General features: G+C 37.4%; 1 protein-coding gene across 2 annotated transcripts in view; it reads right to left on the reverse strand.

Annotated features, from left to right (window-relative positions):
• Window positions 1-411: 411 nt before the first annotated feature.
• Window positions 412-26361, reverse strand: part of LOC133577666 (thyroid hormone receptor alpha-B) — a 441457-nt gene continuing 415507 nt past the window's right edge. For both annotated transcript variants that reach the window (XM_061931639.2, XM_061931640.2), the window contains 6 exons: window positions 19725-19825; window positions 19497-19644; window positions 19228-19433; window positions 15653-15799; window positions 7215-7473; window positions 412-797 (listed from right to left, as the gene is read on the reverse strand). In XM_061931639.2, the coding sequence (XP_061787623.1) occupies window positions 547-797; window positions 7215-7473; window positions 15653-15799; window positions 19228-19433; window positions 19497-19644; window positions 19725-19825 (1112 nt within the window). In that variant the 3' untranslated portion in view covers window positions 412-546. The remainder of the gene's footprint in view (window positions 798-7214; window positions 7474-15652; window positions 15800-19227; window positions 19434-19496; window positions 19645-19724; window positions 19826-26361) is intronic.

Here is a 26361-nt window from a genome sequence, read left to right on the forward strand (position 1 = left end):
GAGAAAAGAACTGTGTGTGAGAAAAAATAAAATTAAAATTAGTGTGTGTGTGAAAAACTAAAATGAAAATAAAAGTGTGTGTGGGTGTGTGTGTGAAAAAAAAAGCGTGTGTGTGTGTGTGTGTGTGTGTGTGTGTGTGTGTGCGTGTCACAGGAGCCGGTCCGATGACAGAAAAAAAAAAAACAAGGTTACAAAAATGGAGTAGTCTGCCAGAAAGATAGCACCGGGATGGACTGGAACGGCTCAGATTGACTTGAGGAATCCATGCTGGGTCAGTCCAGGTGTGCTCACCTGTCCCAGCCCACCTGCTGATTGTGAGGCTACAAGCGGACAATAATACTGAGAAGAGCAATGGCCGCCGCTCTCTCCGTGTGTGTGTGTGTGTGTGTGTGTGTGTGTGTGTGTGTGTGTGTTGGCATGCTCAGACAGAAGGGCCCCTACACGCCGCAGCAGAAGCCCCTCCTCTTCCTGCCGGCGAGTCGCTTCCAGTTTTTTGTTTGTTTGTTTTTTTCTGTACAAGGTCAGTGAGTCCCCCCCCCGTGCCCGTCACACCTCCTGGTCCTCGAAGACCTCCAGGAAGAGCGGCGGGAAGAGCTCGTTGGGACACTCCACCTTCATGTGCAGGAAGCGGCTGGCGTGGCAGGCGCCGATCATGCGCAGGTCGGTCACCTTCATCAGCAGCTTGGGCCAGAAGTGGGGGACGCTGTGCTTGCGGTAGTTGATGTAGTGCTCCAGCGCCAGCAGGTACGTCTCCTGGCACTTCTCGATCTTCTCCATGCACGTCAGGCCCGAGCGGTCTGCGGGGGGCGGAGCCAAGACGGTCAAAGGTTAAATGGGCCTTGCACGCTCTTATTGTGGAGACGTTCCATGACAGGGCGGTGCCATGCAACCTTCTCAGTTCCGGTACGATAGTTGAGAGGTGGTCGGTGCTGACGTCAGCACAAATTATTCACACTTTCGTCATTCTGTAGTGTGGAATGTGAGACAAGGTTTGATCGAGTGAGACGAGTCAAACAGAACAATGGTAGCTATGAAAAACAACAACCTATTTAGTTTTAACCGTCTGGAATGGACTTATGCTGTCTTTAAGTTGAAGTTCAACCGGGTGGTCGCAATAATTCATGAAGTTCAGCTCATGACGCAGTAAGTTGAATGATGCGGACACGTTTGTTACTGGATACTTCCTAATAACATGCAACTATATTTATTTAATACTTAACATTGACAAATGTGCTCTTTTACACTACAATATTGTTCAATGATTTTTACATATGTCTAGCTTATGTGTGCTATTGTGCGCTTAGCTGTTGCGTAGCTGCTTTTAGCCCACAGCCTGGCATGTTTACCTTTTGTAAATGACTTTAGTAAAATGGAAGACATTGTGTGCTTATTGGAGAACATTTAGATGTTAACTGGCTGTCCAGCTTTGCACAAGTAAAAACGCAGCAGGACTGCTTGTATCGCACATGATATCGCACACAAGTAAACACACTGCAGGACTGCTTGTATCGCACATGATATCGCACACAAGTAAACACACTGCAGGACTGCTTGTATCACACATGATATTGTACACAAGTAAACCCGCTGCAGGACCGCTTGTATCGCACATGATATGACACGCAAGTATACACTCTTAAGGACTGCTTGTATCGCACGCAAGTAAACCTGCTGCAGGACTGCTTGTATCGCACATGATATTGTACACAAGTAAACACGCTGCAGCACTGCCTGTATCACACATGATACTGTACATAAGTAAACACGCTGCAGGACTGCTTGTATCGCACATGATATCGCACACAAGTAAACACACTGCATAACTGCTTGTATCACACATGATATTGTACACAAGTAAACACGCTGCAGCACTGCCTGTATCACACATGATACTGTACATAAGTAAACACGCTGCAGGACTGCTTGTATCGCACATGATATCGCACACAAGTAAACACACTGCATAACTGCTTGTATCACACATGATATTGTACACAAGTAAACACGCTGCAGAACTGCTTGTATCGCACACAAGTAAACACGCTGCGGAACTGCTTGTCTTGCACATGATATTGTACACAAGTAAACACGCTGCAGGACTGCTTGTATCGCAAATGATATCGCACACAAGTAAACCCGCTGCAGAACTGCTTGTATCACACATGATATTATACATAAGTAAACACTCTGCAGGACTACTTGTATCGCACACAAGTAAACACACTGCATAACTGCTTGTATCACACATGACATTGTACACAAGTAAACACGCTGCAGAACTGCTTGTATCGCACACAAGCAAACACGCAGCAGAACTGCTTGTATCGCACATGATATTGTACACAAGTAAACCCGCTGCAGGACCGTTTGTATCGCACATGATATAACACGCAAGTATACACTCTTAAGGACTGCTTGTATCGCACGCAAGTAAACCTGCTGCAGGACTGCTTGTATCGCACATGATATCGCACACAAGTAAACACACTGCAGGACTGCTTGTATCACACATGATATTGTACACAAGTAAACACGCTGCAGCACTGCTTGTATCACACATGATACTGTACATAAGTAAACACGCTGCAGGACTGCTTGTATCGCACATGATATCGCACACAAGTAAACACACTGCATAACTGCTTGTATCACACATGATATTGTACACAAGTAAACGCGCTGCAGGACTGCTTGTCTCACACTTGATATTGTACACAAGTAAACACTCTGCAGGACTGCTTTTATCGCACACAAGTAAACACACTGCATAACTGCTTGTATCACACATGATATTGTACACAAGTAAACACGCTGCAGAACTGCTTGTATCGCACACAAGTAAACACGCTGCGGAACTGCTTGTCTTGCACATGATATTGTACACAAGTAAACACGCTGCAGGACTGCTTGTATCGCAAATGATATCGCACACAAGTAAACCCGCTGCAGAACTGCTTGTATCACACATGATATTATACATAAGTAAACACTCTGCAGGACTACTTGTATCGCACACAAGTAAACACACTGCATAACTGCTTGTATCACACATGACATTGTACACAAGTAAACACGCTGCAGAACTGCTTGTATCGCACACAAGCAAACACGCAGCAGAACTGCTTGTATCGCACATGATATTGTACACAAGTAAACCCGCTGCAGGACCGCTTGTATCGCACATGATATAACACGCATGTATACACTCTTAAGGACTGCTTGTATCGCACGCAAGTAAACCTGCTGCAGGACTGCTTGTATCGCACATGATATCGCACACAAGTAAACACACTGCAGGACTGCTTGTATCACACATGATATTGTACACAAGTAAACACGCTGCAGCACTGCTTGTATCACACATGATACTGTACATAAGTAAACACGCTGCAGGACTGCTTGTATCGCACATGATATCGCACACAAGTAAACACACTGCATAACTGCTTGTATCACACATGATATTGTACACAAGTAAACACGCTGCAGGACTGCTTGTCTCACACTTGATATTGTACACAAGTAAACACTCTGCAGGACTGCTTTTATCGCACACAAGTAAACACACTGCATAACTGCTTGTATCACACATGATATTGTACACAAGTAAACACGCTGCAGAACTGCTTGTATCGCACACAAGTAAACACGCTGCGGAACTGCTTGTCTTGCACATGATATTGTACACAAGTAAACACGCTGCAGGACTGCTTGTATCGCAAATGATATCGCACACAAGTAAACCCGCTGCAGAACTGCTTGTATCACACATGATATTATACATAAGTAAACACTCTGCAGGACTACTTGTATCGCACACAAGTAAACACACTGCATAACTGCTTGTATCACACATGACATTGTACACAAGTAAACACGCTGCAGAACTGCTTGTATCGCACACAAGCAAACACGCAGCAGAACTGCTTGTATCGCACATGATATTGTACACAAGTAAACCCGCTGCAGGACCGCTTGTATCGCACATGATATAACACGCAAGTATACACTCTTAAGGACTGCTTGTATCGCACGCAAGTAAACCTGCTGCAGGACTGCTTGTATCGCACATGATATCGCACACAAGTAAACACACTGCAGGACTGCTTGTATCACACATGATATTGTACACAAGTAAACACGCTGCAGCACTGCTTGTATCACACATGATACTGTACATAAGTAAACACGCTGCAGGACTGCTTGTATCGCACATGATATCGCACACAAGTAAACACACTGCATAACTGCTTGTATCACACATGATATTGTACACAAGTAAACACGCTGCAGGACTGCTTGTCTCACACTTGATATTGTACACAAGTAAACACTCTGCAGGACTGCTTTTATCGCACACAAGTAAACACACTGCATAACTGCTTGTATCACACATGATATTGTACACAAGTAAACACGCTGCAGAACTGCTTGTATCGCACACAAGTAAACACGCTGCGGAACTGCTTGTCTTGCACATGATATTGTACACAAGTAAACACGCTGCAGGACTGCTTGTATCGCAAATGATATCGCACACAAGTAAACCCGCTGCAGAACTGCTTGTATCACACATGATATTATACATAAGTAAACACTCTGCAGGACTACTTGTATCGCACACAAGTAAACACACTGCATAACTGCTTGTATCACACATGACATTGTACATAAGTAAACACGCTGCAGGACCCCTTGTATCGCACATGATATCACACGCAAGTATACACTCTTCAGGACTGCTTGTATCGCACATGGTATCGCACACAAGTATACCTGCTGCAGGACTGCTTGTATCGCACATGATATTGCACACAAGCAAACCCGCTGCATGACCGCTTGTATCGCACATGATATCACACGCAAGTATACACTCTTCAGGACTGCTTGTATCACACATGATAGCGCACGCAAGTAAACAGCTGCAGGACCGCTTCTATCGCACATTATATTGCGCGCAAGTAAACACGCTGCAGATCTGCTTGTATCGCACATGGCATCACACACAAGTAAACATGCTGCAGGACTGCTTGTCTCGCACATGATATTGTACACAAGTAAACACGCTGCAGGACTGCTTGTATCGCAAATGATATAGTACACAAGTAAACACGCTGCAGGACTGCTTGTATCGCAAATGATATTGCATGCAAGTAAACCCGCTGTGGGACTGCTTGTATCACAAATGACATCGCACGCAAGTAAATCTGCTGCAGGACTGCTTGTACCGCACATGATATCACACGCAAGTAAACACTCTTCAGGACTGCTTGTATCACACACAAGTAAACACGCTGCAGTACTGCTTGTATCGCACACAAGTAGACACGCTGCAACATTGCTTGTATCACACGCAAGTAAACACGCTGCAGAACTGCTTGTATCACACATGATATCACACAAAGTAAACACGCTGCAGGACCGCTTGTATCGCACATGATATCACACAGAAGTAGACACGCTGCAGGACTGCTTGTATCGCAAATGATGTCGCACGCAAGAAAACAGCTGCAGGACCGCTTCTATCGCACACAAGTAAACACACTGCAGGACTGCTTGTATCGCACATGATATAGCACACAAGTAAACACTCTGCAGGACTGCTTGTATCCCACATGATATCACACACACAAGTAGACACGCTGCACGACTGCTTGTATCGCACGCAAGGAAACAGCTGCAGGACCGCTTCTATCGCACACAAGTAAACATTCTGCAGGACTGCTTGTATCGCACAGGATGTCGCACACAAGTAAACACGCTGCAGTAATGCTTGTATCACACATGATATCACACACAAGTAGACACGCTGCAGGACTGCTTGTATCGCAAATGATGTCGCACGCAAGAAAACAGCTGCAGGACCGCTTCTATCGCACACAAGTAAACACACTGCAGGACTGCTTGTATCGCACATGATATAGCACACAAGTAAACACTCTGCAGGACTGCTTGTATCCCACATGATATCACACACACAAGTAGACACGCTGCACGACTGCTTGTATCGCACGCAAGGAAACAGCTGCAGGACCGCTTCTATCGCACACAAGTAAACATTCTGCAGGACTGCTTGTATCGCACAGGATGTCGCACACAAGTAAACACGCTGCAGTACTGCTTGTATCGCACAGGATGTCGCACACAAGTAAACACGCTGCAGGACCGCTTGTATCGCACATGATATCACACACAAGTAGACACGCTGCAGGACTGCTTGTATCGCAAATGATGTCGCACGCAAGAAAACAGCTGCAGGACCGCTTCTATCGCACACAAGTAAACACACTGCAGGACTGCTTGTATCGCACATGATATAGCACACAAGTAAACACTCTGCAGGACTGCTTGTATCCCACATGATATCACACACAAGTAGACACGCTGCAGGACTGCTTGTATCGCAAATTATATTGCCCGCAAGAAAAAAGCTGCAGGGCCGCTTCTATCGCACACAAGTAAACACGCTGCAGGACTGCTTGTATCGCACATGATGTCGCACACAAGTAAACAGCTGCAGGACTGCTTGTATCGCACACAAGTAAACACACTGGAGGACTGCTTGTATCCCACATGATATCACACATTTTATAGGCAAGCACATATCATCAACTAGTTTTTTTGACGATATCAGTCCGATATCAATTATTGCATCTAAACACACATGGTTGGTCTTTTCTTCTAATCTACTAAAGTCTTTTACAAAAGGTAAACATGCCAGGCTATAAGCTACTGAGAGCTAGCAGCTACACAACAGCTAAGCACACAGTAGCACACCAGCTAGACCTAGGTAATAATCATTGAACAATAAAACAGCACATTTGTCAATATAAACAAGTACCAAATAATAATAACGTACCCAGTAACAAACGTGTCCGCACCATTCAACTTACTGCATAATGACCTGAGCTTTATAAATTATTGTGTCACAAAAAACACTTCAACTTAAAGACAGCATAAGTCCATTCCAGACAGTGAGTAATGAATAGGTTAGTGTTTCTCTGTTTGACTCATTTCACTTGACCTAACATTCCACACTACTCAATGATATAATTATGTATGACTCGTTATGGATCAACGTCGGTATCGGCCAATAATCAAAGCTCCAATATCAGAATCGGAAGTGAAAAAGATACTTTTCTTCTCTGTAAACAAAGATGAATATTGACAAAACAACACAGGGCTCAGGTGATGGAAGGTGTGCGGACGCTTACCTGAGCTCATGAGCAACACGGCCTGCAACAGCGCCACCTCCGTGTCGTCCAGGTTGAACTGCGCCAGGCTCTTGCCCAGGTCGAAGATGGCGTCCGACACCACGCCCAGCCCGCCGTTCTTCAGCTGCTCGCGCTTGACCGCCATCTCGCCGCTCAGCGTCAGCGTCTCGCTCTCGGGGTCGTAGCGCATGGCGGCCCTCAGCGACATGATCTCCATGCAGCAGCCCTTCAGCAGGATGATCTGGTCCTCGCACGGCAGCTGGCGGGAAGCCACAGGAAGTCGCCATTTATGCCGCGCTTTCATTAGGAAGAGACGATTGGATGCACAGGCCCCGCCCCCTCAAGCTTAATGCAATGAAGCCTCTTTCATATTCCTGTGCTGCTGACTGACCTGTCAGTCATGCACCTTGACACGCACACACTGAGTGGATTGTGTACCTCTTAGGGCAGGGGTGCTCATTACGTCGATCGCGAGCTACCGGTCGATCTCGGAGGGTGTGTCAGTCGATCACTAGCCAGCCATTAAAAAATTGTCCTAAAAATGAGCGATCATATATCTTCACTATGACGTCAATTTCGTCACTTGATTGACATTCACGGCACCCGAGGGTCTTCTGAGATGACGCTGGCTGCTGCCAGCTCATTAAAATTAGCGACTGGAAGGCGAGAAACACTTTATTTCAACAGACTCTGGCGCGTACCTGTCGTCAACTCCAAAGACCGACTGCACAGTTGCACAATAAAAGCGCTACTTCCTCCTGCCTGCGCTACCAAAATAAGAGTCTCAGAAAGCTGGCGTGCACAAGCTAGCAAGCTACGGAGTTTGCCAACAATGTATTTCTTGTAAAGTGTATACAAAGGAGTACGGAAGCTGGATAAATAAAATGCCAAAAACCAACCACTTTCATGTGGTATTGGACAGAAAGGAGGACTTTTTTTCTCCTCCATTCGAAAATGCGGACCTTATTAGCACTACTGTCTGATTCCAATCAATGCAAGTCATCAGAATCAGGTAATACACCAACTTATATTCTTGTCTTCATGAAAGAAAGGAATCTATATGTGTTAAACATGCTTGTATTATCTTTAAACACCTTTAACTTATTAACAATATTAACTATATGGGTTAAACATGCTTGTTTTATCTTTAAACACCTTTAACTTATTACCAATATTAACTATAAGTGTTAAACATGCTTGTATTATCTTTAAACACCTTTAACTTGTTAACAATATTAACTATATGTGTTAAACATGCTTGTATTATCTTTAAACACCTTTAACTTGTTAACAATATTAACTATGTGTTAAACATTCTTGTATTATCATTAAACACCTTTAATTTATTAACAATATTAACTATATGTGTTAAACATGCTTGCATTATCACTAAACATCTTTAACTTGTTAACAATATTAACTATATGTGTTAAACATGTTTGCATTATCTTTAAACACCTTTAACTTAACAATATTAACTATATGTGTTAAACATGCTTGTATTATCATTAATCACCTTTAACTTGTTAACAATATTAACTATATGTAATAAACAAACTTGTATTTTCATTAAACACCTTTAATTTATTAACAATATTAACTATATGTGTTAAACATGCTTGTATTATCATTAAACACCTTTAACTTGTTAACAAAAACATATGTTTCATAAATAAGTAAATATAAATGATATATATGAATGAGGTAGATCCCCACGACTTGATCAATTGAAAAGTAGCTCGCCTGCAGAAAAAGTGTGAGCACCCCTGTCTTAGGGGTATCGAACCACTCAGTCCGATTCCCGGGTGACGATTCCATTCAATCGATTCTCCATTCAAACCTCATAATGTATTATTTGGTATAATAATAATGAAACTTTTTCAAAACAATTTACAGGTGAGAAAAGATCCTTCTGGTTGTGGGTAGGGGTGTGAATCTTTGGGCACCTAATGATTTGATTTTAGATTCAAACTGATTTTTGCAATTTATTACTTAGTTGAATAATTATGCAATTTTCAAAACAGGTGACAGGTTAGAAAAACTCCTTCTGGTTGCATGGATATGGACTAAAAATGTCTTTAAAGAAATATATTTTATTTAAAAATAGACTTTTGAAAATTAAGAATCAACGACTCAGGATCGCGATTCGGTTGTGAATCGAATATTTTGTGCACCCCAGGCAGGGGTGTGAATCTTTGGACACCTAACGATTCGATCCGATTCTCTATTCCTGGAGTGATGATTCGATTCAGAATTGATTCTCGATTCAAACCGATTCATCCAATGTAATATTTGGTATAATAATTATAACTTTTTCAAAACAGCTTCCAGGTCAGAACAATTCCTTCTGGTTGCATGGAAATGGACTAGAAATGTCTTTAAAAAATGTATTTTATTTAAAAATAGGCTTTTGAAAATTAAGAATCGACGACTCAGGACCGCGATTCAGATGCGAATCGATTCTTTTGTACACCCCTGGTAGTGGTGTGAATCTTCTGTCACCTAACGATTCCATCCGATTCACCATTCCTGGAGTGATGATTCGATTAGGAATCGATTCTCACAATGTATTATTTGGTATAATAATTATAACTTTTTCAAAACATGGTTGCATGGAGATGGACTAAAAATGTCTTAAAAAAACAAAAACAAAAGTATATATATATATATATATATATATATATATATATATATATATACATATATATACAGTATATATACATATACACACACACACAGGGCACCTAACGATTCAATCAGATTCCAATTCCTGGAGAGATGATTTGATTCAGAATCGATTCTTGATTCAAACTGATTCTTGCAATCTATTACTTGGTTTAATAATTTATAACTTTTTCAAAACAGGTTGCATGAAGATGGACTAAAATGTCCTTAAAATATATATATATATATTTTTTTTTAATTTAAAAATACACTATTGAAAATTAAGAATCGACGACTGAGGATCGCGATTCGGATGTGAATCAATTATTTTGTGTGTGAATCATTGGGTACCTAACGATTCGATCCGATTTCAACTCCTGGAGTGATGATTCGATTCAGAATCGATTCTCACAATGTATTATTTGGTATAATAATTATAACTTTTTCAAAACAGGTGACAGGTTAGAAAAGCTCTTTTGGTTGCATGGAGATGGACTAAAAATGTATTTCAAAATATATATTTTATTTATAAATAGACTTTTGAAAATTAAGAATCGACAACTCTTCGGATGTGAATCGTTTCTTTTGTGCAATCGCGATCCTAAGTCGTTTCTTCTTAATTTTCAAAAGTCTATTTTTAAATAAAATATATATTTTTAAAGACATTTTTAGTCCATCTCCATGCAACCAGAAGGAGTTTTTCTAACCTGTCACCTGTTTTGAAAAAGTTATAATTATTAAACCAAGTAATAAATTGCAAGAATCGGTTTGAATCGAGAATCGGTTCTGAATTGAATCATCACTCCAGGAGTTGGAATCGGATCTCGCAATGTGTATAATAATTATAACTTTTTCAAAACAGGTGACAGGTTAGAAAAGCTCCTTCTGGCTGCATGGAGATGGACTAAAAATATGTATATATATGTATATATATATTGTATATATATATATTTTTTTTTATATATATGATATATGATGATTCAGTTCAGAACTGATTCTTGCAATATAATATTTGGTTTGATAATTATAACTTTTTCAAAACAGGTTATAGGTTAGAAAAACTCCTGGTTGCATGGAGATGAACTAAAAATGTATTTAAAAAAATATATATTTTATTTAAAAATGGACTTTTGAAAATTAAGAATTGACGACTCAGTATTGCGATGTGAATCGATTCTTTTCATTTTTTTTTTAATCAATTTTCGAAAATCATGAATCAATTTAAAATCGGGATTAATAATTTTTTTCGTGCACACGGAGTGCAAAAAATAATCGATTCACAGCCGAATCGCGATCCTGAGCCATCGGTTCTTAATTTTCAAAAGTCTATTTTTAAATAAAATGTATATTTTTTCGATTCAGAATCGATTCTCACAATGTATTATATGGTATAATAATTATAACTTTTTCAAAACAGGTGACAGGTTAGAAAAGCTCTTTTGGTTGCATGGACTAAAAATGTCTTTAAAATGTTTTATATTTGATTGAAAGAATAGAAAATTAAAAATTGATGACTCAGGATCGCAATTCGGATGTGAATCAATTATTTTACGCACCCTTGGCAGGGGTGTGAATCTTTGGGCACCTAACGATTCGATCCGATTCCAACTCCTGGAGCGATGATTCGATTCTCACAATGTATTATCTGGTATAATAATTATGACTTTTTCAAAACAGGTGACAGGTTAGGAAAGCTCTTTTTGGTTGCATGGACTAAAAATGTCTTAAAATAAAAAAATAAAAAATATATACACAAACACAAACACACACACACGCGCGCATGCACACACACATTGCTTTTGAAAATCATGAATCAATTTAGTATCAGGATGAATAAGAATCATGATTCAGATGTGAATCGATTCTTTTATGCACACTTGGTAGGGATGTGAATCTTTTGATTCGATTCCAACTCCTGGAGCGATGATTCGATTCTCACATTGTATTATCTGGTATAATAATTAGAACTTTTTCAAAACAGGTGACAGGTTAAAAAAGCTCTTTTTGGTTGCATAGACTAAAAATGTCTTAAAAAAAATAAATAAATAAATACACACACACACACACACACACACACACATTGCTTTTTGAAAATCATGAATCAATTTAGTATCAGGATGAATAAGGATCATGATTCAGATGTGAATCGATTCTTTTATGCACACTTGGTAGGGATGTGAATCTTTTGATCCGATTCCAACTCCTGGAGCGATGATTCGATTCTCACATTGTATTATCTAGTATAATAATTAGAACTTTTTCAAAACAGGTGACAGGTTAGAAAAGCTCTTTTTAGTTGCATAGACTAAAAATGTCTTAAAAAAATAAAATAAATAAATACACACACACACACACACACACACACACACACACACACATTGCTTTTTGAAAATCATGAATCAATTTAGTATCAGGATGAATAAGGATCATGATTCAGATGTGAATCGATTCTTTTATGCACACTTGGTAGGGATGTGAATCTTTTGATCCGATTCCAACTCCTGGAGTGATGATTCGATTCTCACAATGTATTATCTGGTATAATAATTATGACTTTTTCAAAACAGGTGACAGGTTAGGAAAGCTCTTTTTGGTTGCATGGACTAAAAATGTCTTAAAATAAAAAAATAAAAAATATATACACAAACACAAACACACACACACGCGCGCATGCACACACACATTGCTTTTGAAAATCATGAATCAATTTAGTATCAGGATGAATAAGAATCATGATTCAGATGTGAATCGATTCTTTTATGCACACTTGGTAGGGATGTGAATCTTTTGATTCGATTCCAACTCCTGGAGTGATGATTCGATTCTCACAATGTATTATCTGGTATAATAATTAGAACTTTTTCAAAACAGGTGACAGGTTAAAAAAGCTCTTTTTGGTTGCATAGACTAAAAATGTCTTAAAAAAAAAAAAAAAAAAAATACACACACACACACACATTGCTTTTTGAAAATGATGAATCAATTTAGTATCAGGATGAATAAGGATCATGATTCAGATGTGAATCGATTCTTTTATGCACACTTGGTAGGGATGTGAATCTTTTGATCCGATTCCAACTCCTGGAGTGATGATTCGATTCTCACAATGTATTATCTGGTATAATAATTAGAACTTTTTCAAAACAGGTGACAGGTCAGAAAAGCTCTTTTTAGTTGCATAGACTAAAAATGTCTTAAAATAAAAAAAAAATAAAAAAATACACACACACACACACACACACACACACACACACACACACACACACACACACACACACACACACACACACACACACATTGCTTTTGAAAATCATGAATCAATTTAGTATCATGATGAATAAGGATCATGATTCAGATGTGAATCGATTCATTTATGCACACTTGGTAGGGATGTGAATCTTTTGATCCGATTCCAACTCCTGGAGTGATGATTCGATTCTCACAATGTATTATCTGGTATAATAATTATGACTTTTTCAAAACAGGTGACAGGTTAGAAAAGCTCTTTTTGGTTGCATGGACTAAAAATGTCTTAAAATAAAAAAATAAAAAATATATACACAAACACAAACACACACACACGCGCGCATGCACACACACATTGCTTTTGAAAATCATGAATCAATTTAGTATCATGATGAATAAGAATCATGATTCAGATGTGAATCGATTCTTTTATGCACACTTGGTAGGGATGTGAATCTTTTGATTCGATTCCAACTCCTGGAGCGATGATTCGATTCTCACATTGTATTATCTGGTATAATAATTATAACTTTTTCAAAACAGGTGACAGGTTAGAAAAGCTCCTTTTGGTTGCATAGACTAAAAATGTCTTAAAAAAAATAAATAAATAAATACACACACAGACACACACACACACACACATTGCTTTTTGAAAATCATGAATCAATTTAGTATCATGATGAATAAGGATCATGATTCAGATGTGAATCGATTCTTTTATGCACACTTGGTAGGGATGTGAATCTTTTGATCCGATTCCAACTCCTGGAGTGATGATTCGATTCTCACAATGTATTATCTGGTATAATAATTATGACTTTTTCAAAACAGGTGACAGGTCAGAAAAGCTCTTTTTAGTTGCATAGACTAAAAATGTCTTAAAATAAAAAATTAAAAAAAATATATACACACACACACACACACACACACACACACATTGCTTTTTGAAAATCATGAATCAATTTAGTATCATGATGAATAAGGATCATGATTCAGATGTGAATCGATTCATTTATGCACACTTGGTAGGGATGTGAATCTTTTGATCCGATTCCAACTCCTGGAGTGATGATTCGATTCTCACAATGTATTATCTGGTATAATAATTAGAACTTTTTCAAAACAGGCGACAGGTTAGAAAAGCTCTTTTTGGTTGCATGGACTAAAAATGTCTTAAAATAAAAAAATAAAAAATATATACACAAACACAAACACACACACACGCGCGCATGCACACACACATTGCTTTTGAAAATCATGAATCAATTTAGTATCATGATGAATAAGAATCATGATTCAGATGTGAATCGATTCTTTTATGCACACTTGGTAGGGATGTGAATCTTTTGATTCGATTCCAACTCCTGGAGCGATGATTCGATTCTCACAATGTATTATCTGGTATAATAATTAGAACTTTTTCAAAACAGGTGACAGGTTAGAAAAGCTTTTTTTGGTTGCATGGACTAAAAATGTCTTAAAACAAAAAAATAAAAAATAAATACACACACACACTGCTTTTGAAAATCATGAATCAATTTAGTATCAGGATGAATAAGAATCATGATTCAGATGTGAATCGATTCTTTTATGCACACTTGGTAGGGATGTGAATCTTTTGATCCGATTCCAACTCCTGGAGTGATGATTCGATTCTCACATTGTATTATCTGGTATAATAATTAGAACTTTTTCAAAACAGGTGACAGGTTAAAAAAGCTCTTTTTGGTTGCATAGACTAAAAATGTTTAAAAAAAATAAATAAATAAATAAAAAAAAAAAAAAATATATATATATACACAAACACACACACACGCACGCACGCACACACACATTGCTTTTTGAAAATCATGAATCAATTTAGTATCATGATGAATAAGGATCATGATTCAGATGTGAATCGATTCTTTTATGCACACTTGGTAGGGATGTGAATCTTTTGATCCGATTCCAACTCCTGGAGCGATGATTCGATTCTCACAATGTATTATCTGGTATAATAATTAGAACTTTTTCAAAACAGGTGACAGGTCAGAAAAGCTCTTTTTAGTTGCATAGACTAAAAATGTCTTAAAAAAAATAAAAAAAACAAATACACACACACACACACACACACACACACACACATTGCTTTTTGAAAATCATGAATCAATTTAGTATCATGATGAATAAGGATCATGATTCAGATGTGAATCGATTCTTTTATGCACACTTGGTAGGGATGTGAATCTTTTGATCCGATTCCAATTCCTGGAGTGATGATTCGATTCAGAATCGATTCAAACTGATTCTTGCAATGTAATATTTGGTATAATAAATATAACGTTTTTAAAACAGGTTATAGGTTAGGAAAAGCTCCTTCTGGTCGCATAGATATGGACTAAAAATGTCTTAAAAAAACCAAACTTTATTTAAAAATAGAAAATTATGAATCGATGACTCAGGATCGCGATTCGGAAGTGAATCGATTCTTTTGCGCGCCCCCAGAACCCAAAGTTGCGTCTGCCGGCGTAGTCGGCGGCGCTTACCTCGGAGAACATGGGCAGTTTTTTGGCAAAGTCCACCACGCGCGTGATGGCGGGAGTGATGATCTTGGTGAACTCGCTGAAGGCCTCCAGGTCCACCTTGTCGCCGTCCGACGTGGGCGCCACCGGCGACTGGCCGATCTTGTCCGGCTGCGGGGGAGATCAGGCGTGATTGGAATTGGGATGACTCATTTGCATACAAACCCGATTAAGACGCACACGCACTAACATTCCTATACTTCACACTTCTTCTTCAACTAATCCCCATGTGGCCCCCTTCCCACCACACCCAGCCACATCCTTCTAGTTGCCTAGCAACCACCCTCCACAATGGCTGCCAGCCCCGCCCCCCTCTTACATTTCCAGGCACTGGCAGAATCCGGCGGTGGCGTGAGAACTTTGGAACAGAAGAGCGATGCCAGGAACCCGAGGCCCCGAGTTCACCGGGGCGAGCGAGAAGCAGGAAAAACGCGCCGGCCGCCGGCTCCCTCGCCAGCTGGCACGTGAGGAGAGCGAGCGAGGATTTTGGCGGCTCAGAGAGATGGGAGCGCCGCGGTGGGACAGCGAGACGGGAGAGGAGAGCGGGAGGAGATTAGAGCAGGAGGAGGGAAACCATGGGAGGAATTAAGACGAGCCCAGAAGGATTGAAGGCTGTGAGGAAGACGAGGAAGGAATAGCGAGAGATGAAGTCGCGGTGGGACGTGAGCAGCCGCCATTTTTGAAACACGTGACTGGAGGTCGTGGGATGTTTTAGGACAGGTCCAGGAGGACTGTGCCTTGGTTTATCCAGGCTCTGCTTTTCCTCGGATTTGGTTTTTCGAGCGCAACAGACGAGTTAAAAAATGTAAAATAACTTCAAAATGATCCACCTGTGGGGCCAAAGGAAATTGAGAGGGGCAGCACTTTGATAAAGAAGGTGAGAAACATTGTTGCATTCAAGAAAGTAGGAAGGTGTGGCTCTCTCCTCCTTTCATTCCTCTTCAGCAACAAGAGTGTTCAATCAAGTCAAATGTTTTATACAATGGCTTACTGCAGGTAAAACTAAGTACCGTATTTTTCGGACTATAAGTCGCAGTTTTTTTCATAGTTTGGCCGGGGGTGCGACTTATACTCAGGAGCGACTTATGTGTGAAATTATTAACACATTAATGTAAAATATCAAATAATATTATTGATCTCATTCACGTAAGAGACTAGACGTATAAGATTTCATGGGATTTAGCGATTAGGAGTGACAGATTGTTTGGTAAACGTATAGCATGTTCTATATGTTATAGTTATTTGAATGACTCTTACCATAATATGTTACGTTAACATACCAGTTGGTTATTTATGCCTCATATAACGTACACTTATTCAGCCTGTTGTTCACTATTCTTCATTTATTTTAAATTGCCTTTCAAATGTCTATTCTTGCTGTTGGCTTTTATCAAATACATTTCCCCCAAAAATGCGACTTATACTCCAGTGCGACTTATATATGTATTTTTCCTTCTTTATTATGCATTTTCGGCCGGTGCGACTTATACTCCGGAGCGACTTATACTCCGAAAAATACGGTAACTGGATTTACACAATTTATCTTACCTTCTCTTTCCTACTTCTGACCTTCTCCTGACATATGTTACCTACTTCTTACCTTATGTTACTTACTTCTTACTTTCTGTTACCTACTTCCTCCTAACTCTGTTACCTACTTCTTACCTTGTATTAACTACTTCTTACCTTCTGTTACTTACTTCTTACCTTCTGTTACATACTTCTTGCCTTATGTTACCTAATTTTTACCTTCTGTTTCTTACTTACCTTATGTTACCTACTTTTTACCTTATGTTACCTACTTCTTACCTTATGTTACCTACTTTTTACCTTCTGTTACTTACTTTTTACCTTCTGTTACCTACTTCTTACCTTATGTTACCTACTTTTTACCTTATGTTACCTACTTCTTACCTTATGTTACCTACTTCTTACCTTGTATTAACTACTTCTTACCTTCTGTTGCTTACTTCTTACCTTCTGTTACATACTTCTTGCCTTATGTTACCTAATTTTTACCTTCTGTTACTTACTTACCTTATATTACTTACTTCTTACCTTCTGTTACCTACTTTTTACCTTATGCTACCTACTTCTTACCTTATGTTACCTACTTCTTACCTTCTGTTACATACTTCTTACCTTCTGTTACATACTTCTTACCTTCTGTTACATACTTCTTACCTTATGCTACATACTTCTTACCTTATGTTACTTACTTCTTACCTTCTGTTACCTACTTTTTACCTTATGTTACCTACTTTTTACCTTATGCTACCTACTTTTTACCTTATGCTACCTACTTTTTACCTTATGTTACCTACTTCTTACCTTATGTTACCTACTTCTTACCTTATGTTGTCTACTTCTTACCTTATGTTACTTACTTCTTACCTTATGTTGCTTACTTCTTACCTTATTCTGCCTTATGTTACCTACTTCTTACCTTCTGTTACTTACTTCTTACCTAATGTTACCTACTAAAGTCACCTACTTCTTACCTAATGTTACCTACTTCTTACCTTCTGTTACTTACTTCTTACCTTATGTTACCTACTTCTTCCTACCTCTGTTACCAAACGTCTTACCTCCTGTTATCTACTGAGTACCTTCACTTACCTACCTATTACCTTCTGTTATCTACTTATTACTTTCTGTTACCTACTTATTATCTTCTGTTATCTACTTCTTACCTTCTATTATCTACTTCTTAGCGTCTCCTACCTTGTTATCTACTTCTTCCGTTGTCCTACCTTCTGCTACCTACTTCTTACCTTCTGTTACCTACTTCTTACCTTCTGTTGTCTACTTCTTACCTTATGTTGTCTACTTCTTACCTTCCCCTACCTTCTGTTATCTACGTCTTACTTTCAGTTAGCTACTTCTTACCTTCTGTTACCTACTTATTACCTTCTCCTACCCTTCTATTATCTACTTCTTACTTTATGTAACCTAGTTATTACCTTCTCCTACCTTCTGTTATCTACTTTTTACCTTCTGCTACCTACTTCTTACCTTCTGCTACCTACCCTTTACCTTCTATTATCTACGTCTCACCTTCTGCCACCTACTTCTTACCTTCTGCTACCTACTTCTTACCTCCCCCTACCTTCTGTTGCTTATTTCTGACTTCATCTTACTTGCAAACTTTACCAAGCGCCCAGGAAACAACATTTTGTGCGTCGAAGTGGGCCATGCTGGGGCTTGCGGCATGACCCCAGGATGCAGAGAGGGAAGGCGATGTGCAGCCAAACAAATATTTGGAGAAGAAAAAGCCGGCTGCACCAGCACGTAGCAGTGGACCGCATGAAAAGAGGAGTACAGAACGCCCGAAAGTAAGTTTGTCGCTCACGTTCTGTCGTTAAAAAGGTTGACATACAGGAGATGAAGTCACATATTTCATGCTGAAACAGCAGTTTTCAGAATACTCTTGTTTCAAAAATCCAGCATGTTTAGGTGAGGATTAAAAGCAGACATCCACGTTGTGTGGTTTGACTCCAGCAAGTACAACCTTCCACACCAAGCACACGCCGTCTTACCAGGAACTTGCGCTTCTGTTTCCACTGGGAACCCTGAGCGTTGGTGTGCCGGTGGGCCTCGGTCACCATGTGGATCACCTCCCACTCCGACCCGGTGGGTTCGGGGCGGTTCTGGAGCGTCTTCACGATCTCCTCCTTCTTGCGGCGCTCCCGGTTCTCCTCGATGAGGCGCCGCTTGGCGACCCTCTTGGAGTCGTCCAGCACCACTGCCGTGACAGACGGGACCGTCAGCCGCGCGGCGCACACGTGTGGTTCTGCGAGGGACTTACGGTCCATGGCCATGCCCACGGCGATGCACTTCTTGAAGCGACACAGCTGGCACTGGTTGCGCGTGATCTTGTCGATGATGCAGCAGCCTTCATACTTGCACGAGTAGCTGGGGTGCAGGTTCTTCTGGATGGTTCTGCGGAAGAAACCCTGCAGAAGACCGGTATTCGTCAGGTGGACCTTGGGCGCGCCTCATGAGTGTGTGTGTGTGTGTGTGTGTGTGTGCGCACCTTGCAGCCCTCACAGGTGATGCAGCGGTAGTGGTAACCTGTGGCCTTGTCGCCACACACCACGCATGGCTCATCCTTCTCCAGGTAGCTGGGGATGTACCCTAAAGAGGGCGCAGACGCAATCAATACACGCTCGGACTTGTGCGACATCAACAAGAGATATCCATTTTTAGATGCGAATACTATCATTATACAGTGCATCACTTTTTACACATTTTGTTATGTTACAGCCCTATTCCAAAACGGATGTACTGTCCTCAAAATTCTCCACACAATACCCCATGATGACAATGGGAAAATGTTTTTTGAGTTAAAAAACAAAAAATAAAATCACATGTGCATAAGTAACGAATTGCAATTCTTATTTGTAACAATTCTCATTTCGTCCCCAAAAAAAATCAAAAATCAATTAAAAACCCCCACAAAAAACCCCTCTCTTGTCCAGTCACTTTAATAAATGTTTCGGAATATATTCATTTTTGTCCTCAAAATTCTCCACACAATACCCCATAATGACAATGTGAAAATGTTTTTTGAAGTAAAATATAAAAAAAACACGTGCATAAGTAACGAATCGCAATTCTTATTTGTAACAATTCTCATTTCGTCCCCCAAAAAAATCAAAAATCAATTAAAAAACCCCCCAAAAAACCCCTCTCTTGTCCAGTCACTTTAATAAATGTTTCGGAATACATACATTTTTGTCCTCAAAATTCTACACACAATACCCCATAATGACAATGTGAAAATGTTTTTTGAGTTAAAAAACAAAAAATAAAATCACATGTGCATAAGTAACGAATTGCAATTCTTATTTGTAACAATTCTCATTTCGTCCCCAAAAAAAATCAAAAATCAATTAAAAACCCCCACAAAAAACCCCTCTCTTGTCCAGTCACTTTAATAAATGTTTCGGAATATATTCATTTTTGTCCTCAAAATTCTCCACACAATACCCCATAATGACAATGTGAAAATGTTTTTTGAAGTAAAATATAAAAAAAACACGTGCATAAGTAACGAATCGCAATTCTTATTTGTAACAATTCTCATTTCGTCCCCCAAAAAAATCAAAAATCAATTAAAAAACCCCCCAAAAAACCCCTCTCTTGTCCAGTCACTTTAATAAATGTTTCGGAATACATACATTTTTGTCCTCAAAATTCTACACACAATACCCCATAATGACAATGTGAAAATGTTTTTTGAGTTAAAAAACAAAAAATAAAATCACATGTGCATAAGTAACGAATTGCAATTCTTATTTGTAACAATTCTCATTTCGTCCCCAAAAAAAATCAAAAATCAATTAAAAACCCCCACAAAAAACCCCTCTCTTGTCCAGTCACTTTAATAAATGTTTCGGAATATATTCATTTTTGTCCTCAAAATTCTCCACACAATACCCCATAATGACAATGTGAAAATGTTTTTTGAAGTAAAATATAAAAAAAACACGTGCATAAGTAACGAATCGCAATTCTTATTTGTAACAATTCTCATTTCGTCCCCCAAAAAAATCAAAAATCAATTAAAAAACCCCCCAAAAAACCCCTCTCTTGTCCAGTCACTTTAATAAATGTTTCGGAATACATACATTTTTGTCCTCAAAATTCTACACACAATACCCCATAATGACAATGTGAAAATGTTTTTTGAGTTAAAAAACAAAAAATAAAATCACATGTGCATAAGTAACGAATTGCAATTCTTATTTGTAACAATTCTCATTTCGTCCCCAAAAAATCAAAAATCAATTAAAAAAACCCACAAAAAACCCCTCTCTTGTCCAGTCACTTTAATAAATGTTTCGGAATACATTCATTTTTGTCCTCAAAATTCTCCACACAATACCCCATAATGACAACGTGAAAATGTTTTTTGAGTTAAAAAACAAAAAATAAAATGACATGTGCATAAGTAACAAATCGCAATTCTTTTAAGTAACAATTCTCATTTCGTCCCCAAAAAAAATCAAAAATCGATAAAAACAAACAAACACAAAGTCACTTTAATGTTTCGGAATACATTCATTTTTGTCCTCAAAATTACCAGCACAATACCCCATAATGACAATGGGAAAATATTTTTTGAAGTAAAAAACAAAAAATAAAATCACATGTGCATAAGTAACGAATCACGATTCTTATTTGTAACAATTCTCATTTCGTCCCAAAAAAATAAAAAATCGATAAAAAAAAAAAAACACAAAAAAAAACTGTCTTGTCCAGTCACTTTAATAAATGTTTCGGAATACATCCATTTTTGTCCTCAAAATTCTCCACAATGACAACGTGAAAATGTTTTTTGAAGTAAAAAACAAAAAAATCACATGTGCATAAGTAATGAATCGCGATTCTTATTTGTAACAATTCTTATTTCGTCCCAAAAAAAATCAAAAATTGATTAAAAAACCCTACAAAAAAAACCTGTCTTGTCCAGTCACTTTAATAAATGTTTCGGAATACATTCATTTTTGTCCTCAAAATTCTCCACACAATACCCCATAATGACAATGGGAAAATATTTTTTGAGTTAAAAAACAAAAAATAAAATCACATGTGCATAAGTAACGAATCGCAATTCTTATTTGTAACAATTCTCATTTCGTCCCCAAAAAAATCAAAAATCAATTAAAAAAACCCACAAAAAAACCCCTCTCTTGTCCAGTCACTTTAATAAATGTTTCGGAATACATCCATTTTTGTCCTCAAAATTCTCCACACAATACCCCATAATGACAATGTGAAAATGTTTTTTGAGTTAAAAAACAAAAAATAAAATCACATGTGCATAAGTAACGAATGACGATTCTTATTTGTAACAATTCTCATTTCGTCCCAAAAAAATAAAAAATCGATTAAAAAAAAAAAACACACAAAAAAAAACTGTCTTGTCCAGTCACTTTAATAAATGTTTCGGAATACATCCATTTTTGTCCTCAAAATTCTCCACAATGACAATGTGAAAATGTTTTTTGAAGTAAAAAACAAAAAAATCACATGTGCATAAGTAATGAATCGCGATTCTTATTTGTAACAATTCTTATTTCGCCCCAAAAAAAATCAAAAATCGATTAAAAAACCCCACAAAAAAAATCAAAAATCGATTAAAAAACCCCACAAAAAAAATCTGTCTTGTCCAGTCACTTTAATAAATGTTTCGGAATACATTCATTTTTGTCCTCAAAATTCTCCACACAATACCCCATAATGACAATGTGAAAATGTTTTTTGAGTTAAAAAACAAAAAATGAAATCACATGTGCATAAGTAACGAATCGCAATTCTTATTTGTAACAATTCTCATTTCGTCCCCAAAAAAATCAAAAATCAATTAAAAAAAAACACAAAAAAAACCTGTCTTGTCCAGTCACTTTAATAAATGTTTCGGAATACATACATTTTTGTCCTCAAAATTCTCCACACAATACCCCATAATGACAATGTGAAAATGTTTTTTGAGTTAAAAAACAAAAAGTAAAATCACATGTGCATAAGTAACAAATCGCAATTCTTTTAAGTAACAATTCTCATTTCGTCCCCAAAAAAAATCAAAAATCGATAAAAACAAACAAACACAAAGTCACTTTAATGTTTCGGAATACATTCATTTTTGTCCTCAAAATTACCAGCACAATACCCCATAATGACAATGGGAAAATGTGTTTTGAAGTATAAAAACAAAAAATAAAATCACATGTGCATAAGTAACGAATCACGATTCTTATTTGTAACAATTCTCATTTCGTCCCAAAAAAAAAATCTAAATTCGATAAAAAACAAAAACACAAAAAAACCTGTCTTGTCCAGTCACTTTAATAAATGTTTCAGAATACATCCATTTTTGTCCTCAAAATTCTCCACAATGACAATGTGAAAATGTTTTTTGAAGTAAAAAACAAAAAAATCACATGTGCATAAGTAATGAATCGCGATTCTTATTTGTAACAATTCTTATTTCGCCCCAAAAAAAATCAAAAATCGATTAAAAAACCCCACAAAAAAAATCTGTCTTGTCCAGTCACTTTAATAAATGTTTCGGAATACATTCATTTTTGTCCTCAAAATTCTCCACACAATACCCCATAATGACAATGTGAAAATGTTTTTTGAGTTAAAAAACAAAAAATAAAATCACATGTGCATAAGTAACGAATCGCAATTCTTATTTGTAACAATTCTCATTTCGTCCCCCCCCAAAAAAAATCAAAAATCAATTAAAAAACCCCACAAAAAACCCCTCTCTTGTCCAGTCACTTTAATAAATGTTTCGGAATATATTCATTTTTGTCCTCAAAATTCTCCACACAATACCCCATAATGACAACGTGAAAATGTTTTTTTGTAACAATTCTCATTTCGTCCCAAAAAGATCAAAAATCGATTAAAAACCCCCCACAAAAAAAACCTGTCTTGTCCAGTCACTTTAATAAATGTTTCAGAATACATTCATTTTTGTCCTCAAAATTCTCCACAATGACAATGGGAAAATGTTTTTTGAAGTAAAAAAACAAAAAAATCACATGTGCATAAGTAACGAATCGCAATTTTTATTTGTAACAATTCTCATTTCGTCCCAAAAAAAATCAAAAATCGATTAAAAAAAACCCACAAAAAAAACCTATCTTGTCCAGTCACTTTAATAAATGTTTCGGAATACATACATTTTTGTCCTCAAAATTCTCCACACAATACCCCATAATGACAGTGTGAAAATGTTTTTTGAGGTAAAAAAACAAAAAATAAAATCACATGTGCATGAGTAACAAATCGCGATTCTTATAAGTAACAATTCTCATTTTGTCCCCCCAAAAATAAAAAATCGATTAAAAAAAAAAAAACACTAAAAAATAACTGCCTCGTCCAGTCACTTTAATGTTTCGGAATACATTCATTTTTGTCCTCAAAATTACCAGCACAATACCCCATAATGACAATGGGAAAATGTTTTTTGAAGTAAAAAACAAAAAAATCACATGTGCATAAGTAATGAATCGCGATTCTTATTTGTAACAATTCTTATTTCGTCCCAAAAAAAATCAAAAATCGATTAAAAAACCCTACAAAAAAAACCTGTCTTGTCCAGTCACTTTAATAAATGTTTCGGAATATATTCATTTTTGTCCTCAAAATTACCAGCACAATACCCCATAATGACAATGGGAAAATGTTTTTTGAAGTAAAAAACAAAAAAATCACATGTGCATAAGTAATGAATCGCGATTCTTATTTGTAACAATTCTTATTTCGTCCCAAAAAAAATCAAAAATCGATTAAAAAACCCTACAAAAAAAACCTGTCTTGTCCAGTCACTTTAATAAATGTTTCGGAATACATCCATTTTTGTCCTCAAAATTCTCCACACAATACCCCATAATGACAATGTGAAAATATTTTTTGAGTTAAAAAACAAAAAATAAAATCACATGTGCATAAGTAACGAATCGCAATTCTTATTTGTAACAATTCTCATTTCGTCCCCCAAAAAATCAAAAATCAATTAAAAAAACCCACAAAAAAACCCCTCTCTTGTCCAGTCACTTTAATAAATGTTTCGGAATACATCCATTTTTGTCCTCAAAATTCTCCACACAATACCCCATAATGACAATGTGAAAATGTTTTTTGAGTTAAAAAACAAAAAATAAAATCACATGTGCATAAGTAACAAATCGCGATTCTTATAAGTAACAATTCTCATTTTGTCCCCCAAAAAATCAAAAATCGATAAAAACAAACAAACACAAAGTCACTTTAATGTTTCGGAATACATCCATTTTTGTCCTCAAAATTACCAGCACAATACCCCATAATGACAATGGGAAAATGTTTTTTGAAGTAAAAAAACTAAAAAAAAAATCACATGTTCAAAAGTAACAAATCTAGATTCTTATTGGTAACAATTCTCATTTCTTTAAAAAACAAAAAACAAAAAAAACATTAAAAAAAAACACCAAAAAAACTGTCTTGTCCAGCCACTTTATTAAATGTTTGGGTAGAATTTAATCAAACAAAACCAGTTTTCTTTGAAGTAATAGAGAAATGTATTAGAGCTGGTTGTTTAATTTATGGAGGAATGTAATTAATCATAGAACTGGCATCCAACGTTATTTAAAAAAGTATAGATTTTAAATCGAGAATCGATTCTGAATCGAATCGTTACCATCAAGAATAGAATCGAATCATGTGGAGCCCGTAGATTCACAGCACCTAACCGTCGTACAGTACACCCAGGAAGTATTCACAGCGCTTCACTTTTTCCATATTTTGTTATGTTACAGCACTATTCAAAAACGGAATACATTTTTGTCCTCAAAATTCTCCACACAATACCCCACAATGACAATGTGAAAATGTTTTATTTAAGTAAAAAAACTAAAAAAAAATCAGAGCTTTTGCTCAATACTTTGTTGATGCACCTTTGGCAGCAATTACAGCCTCAAGTGTTTTTGAATAGGATGCCACAAGCTTGGCACACCTATCTTTGGGCAGTTAAAAAAATGTTTTTTTTAAAATTTCGAACGAATCGCGATTCTTTTTGGTAACAATTCTCATTTTGTTAAAAAAATAAATCAATCTAAAATAGATTAAAAAAAATACAAAAACAAAAAAAACCTGTCTTGTCCAGCCACTTT

Source organism: Nerophis lumbriciformis, linkage group LG39, assembly GCF_033978685.3.
Source record: "Nerophis lumbriciformis linkage group LG39, RoL_Nlum_v2.1, whole genome shotgun sequence".
In the NCBI taxonomy this organism is placed as follows: Eukaryota; Metazoa; Chordata; class Actinopteri; order Syngnathiformes; family Syngnathidae; genus Nerophis; species Nerophis lumbriciformis.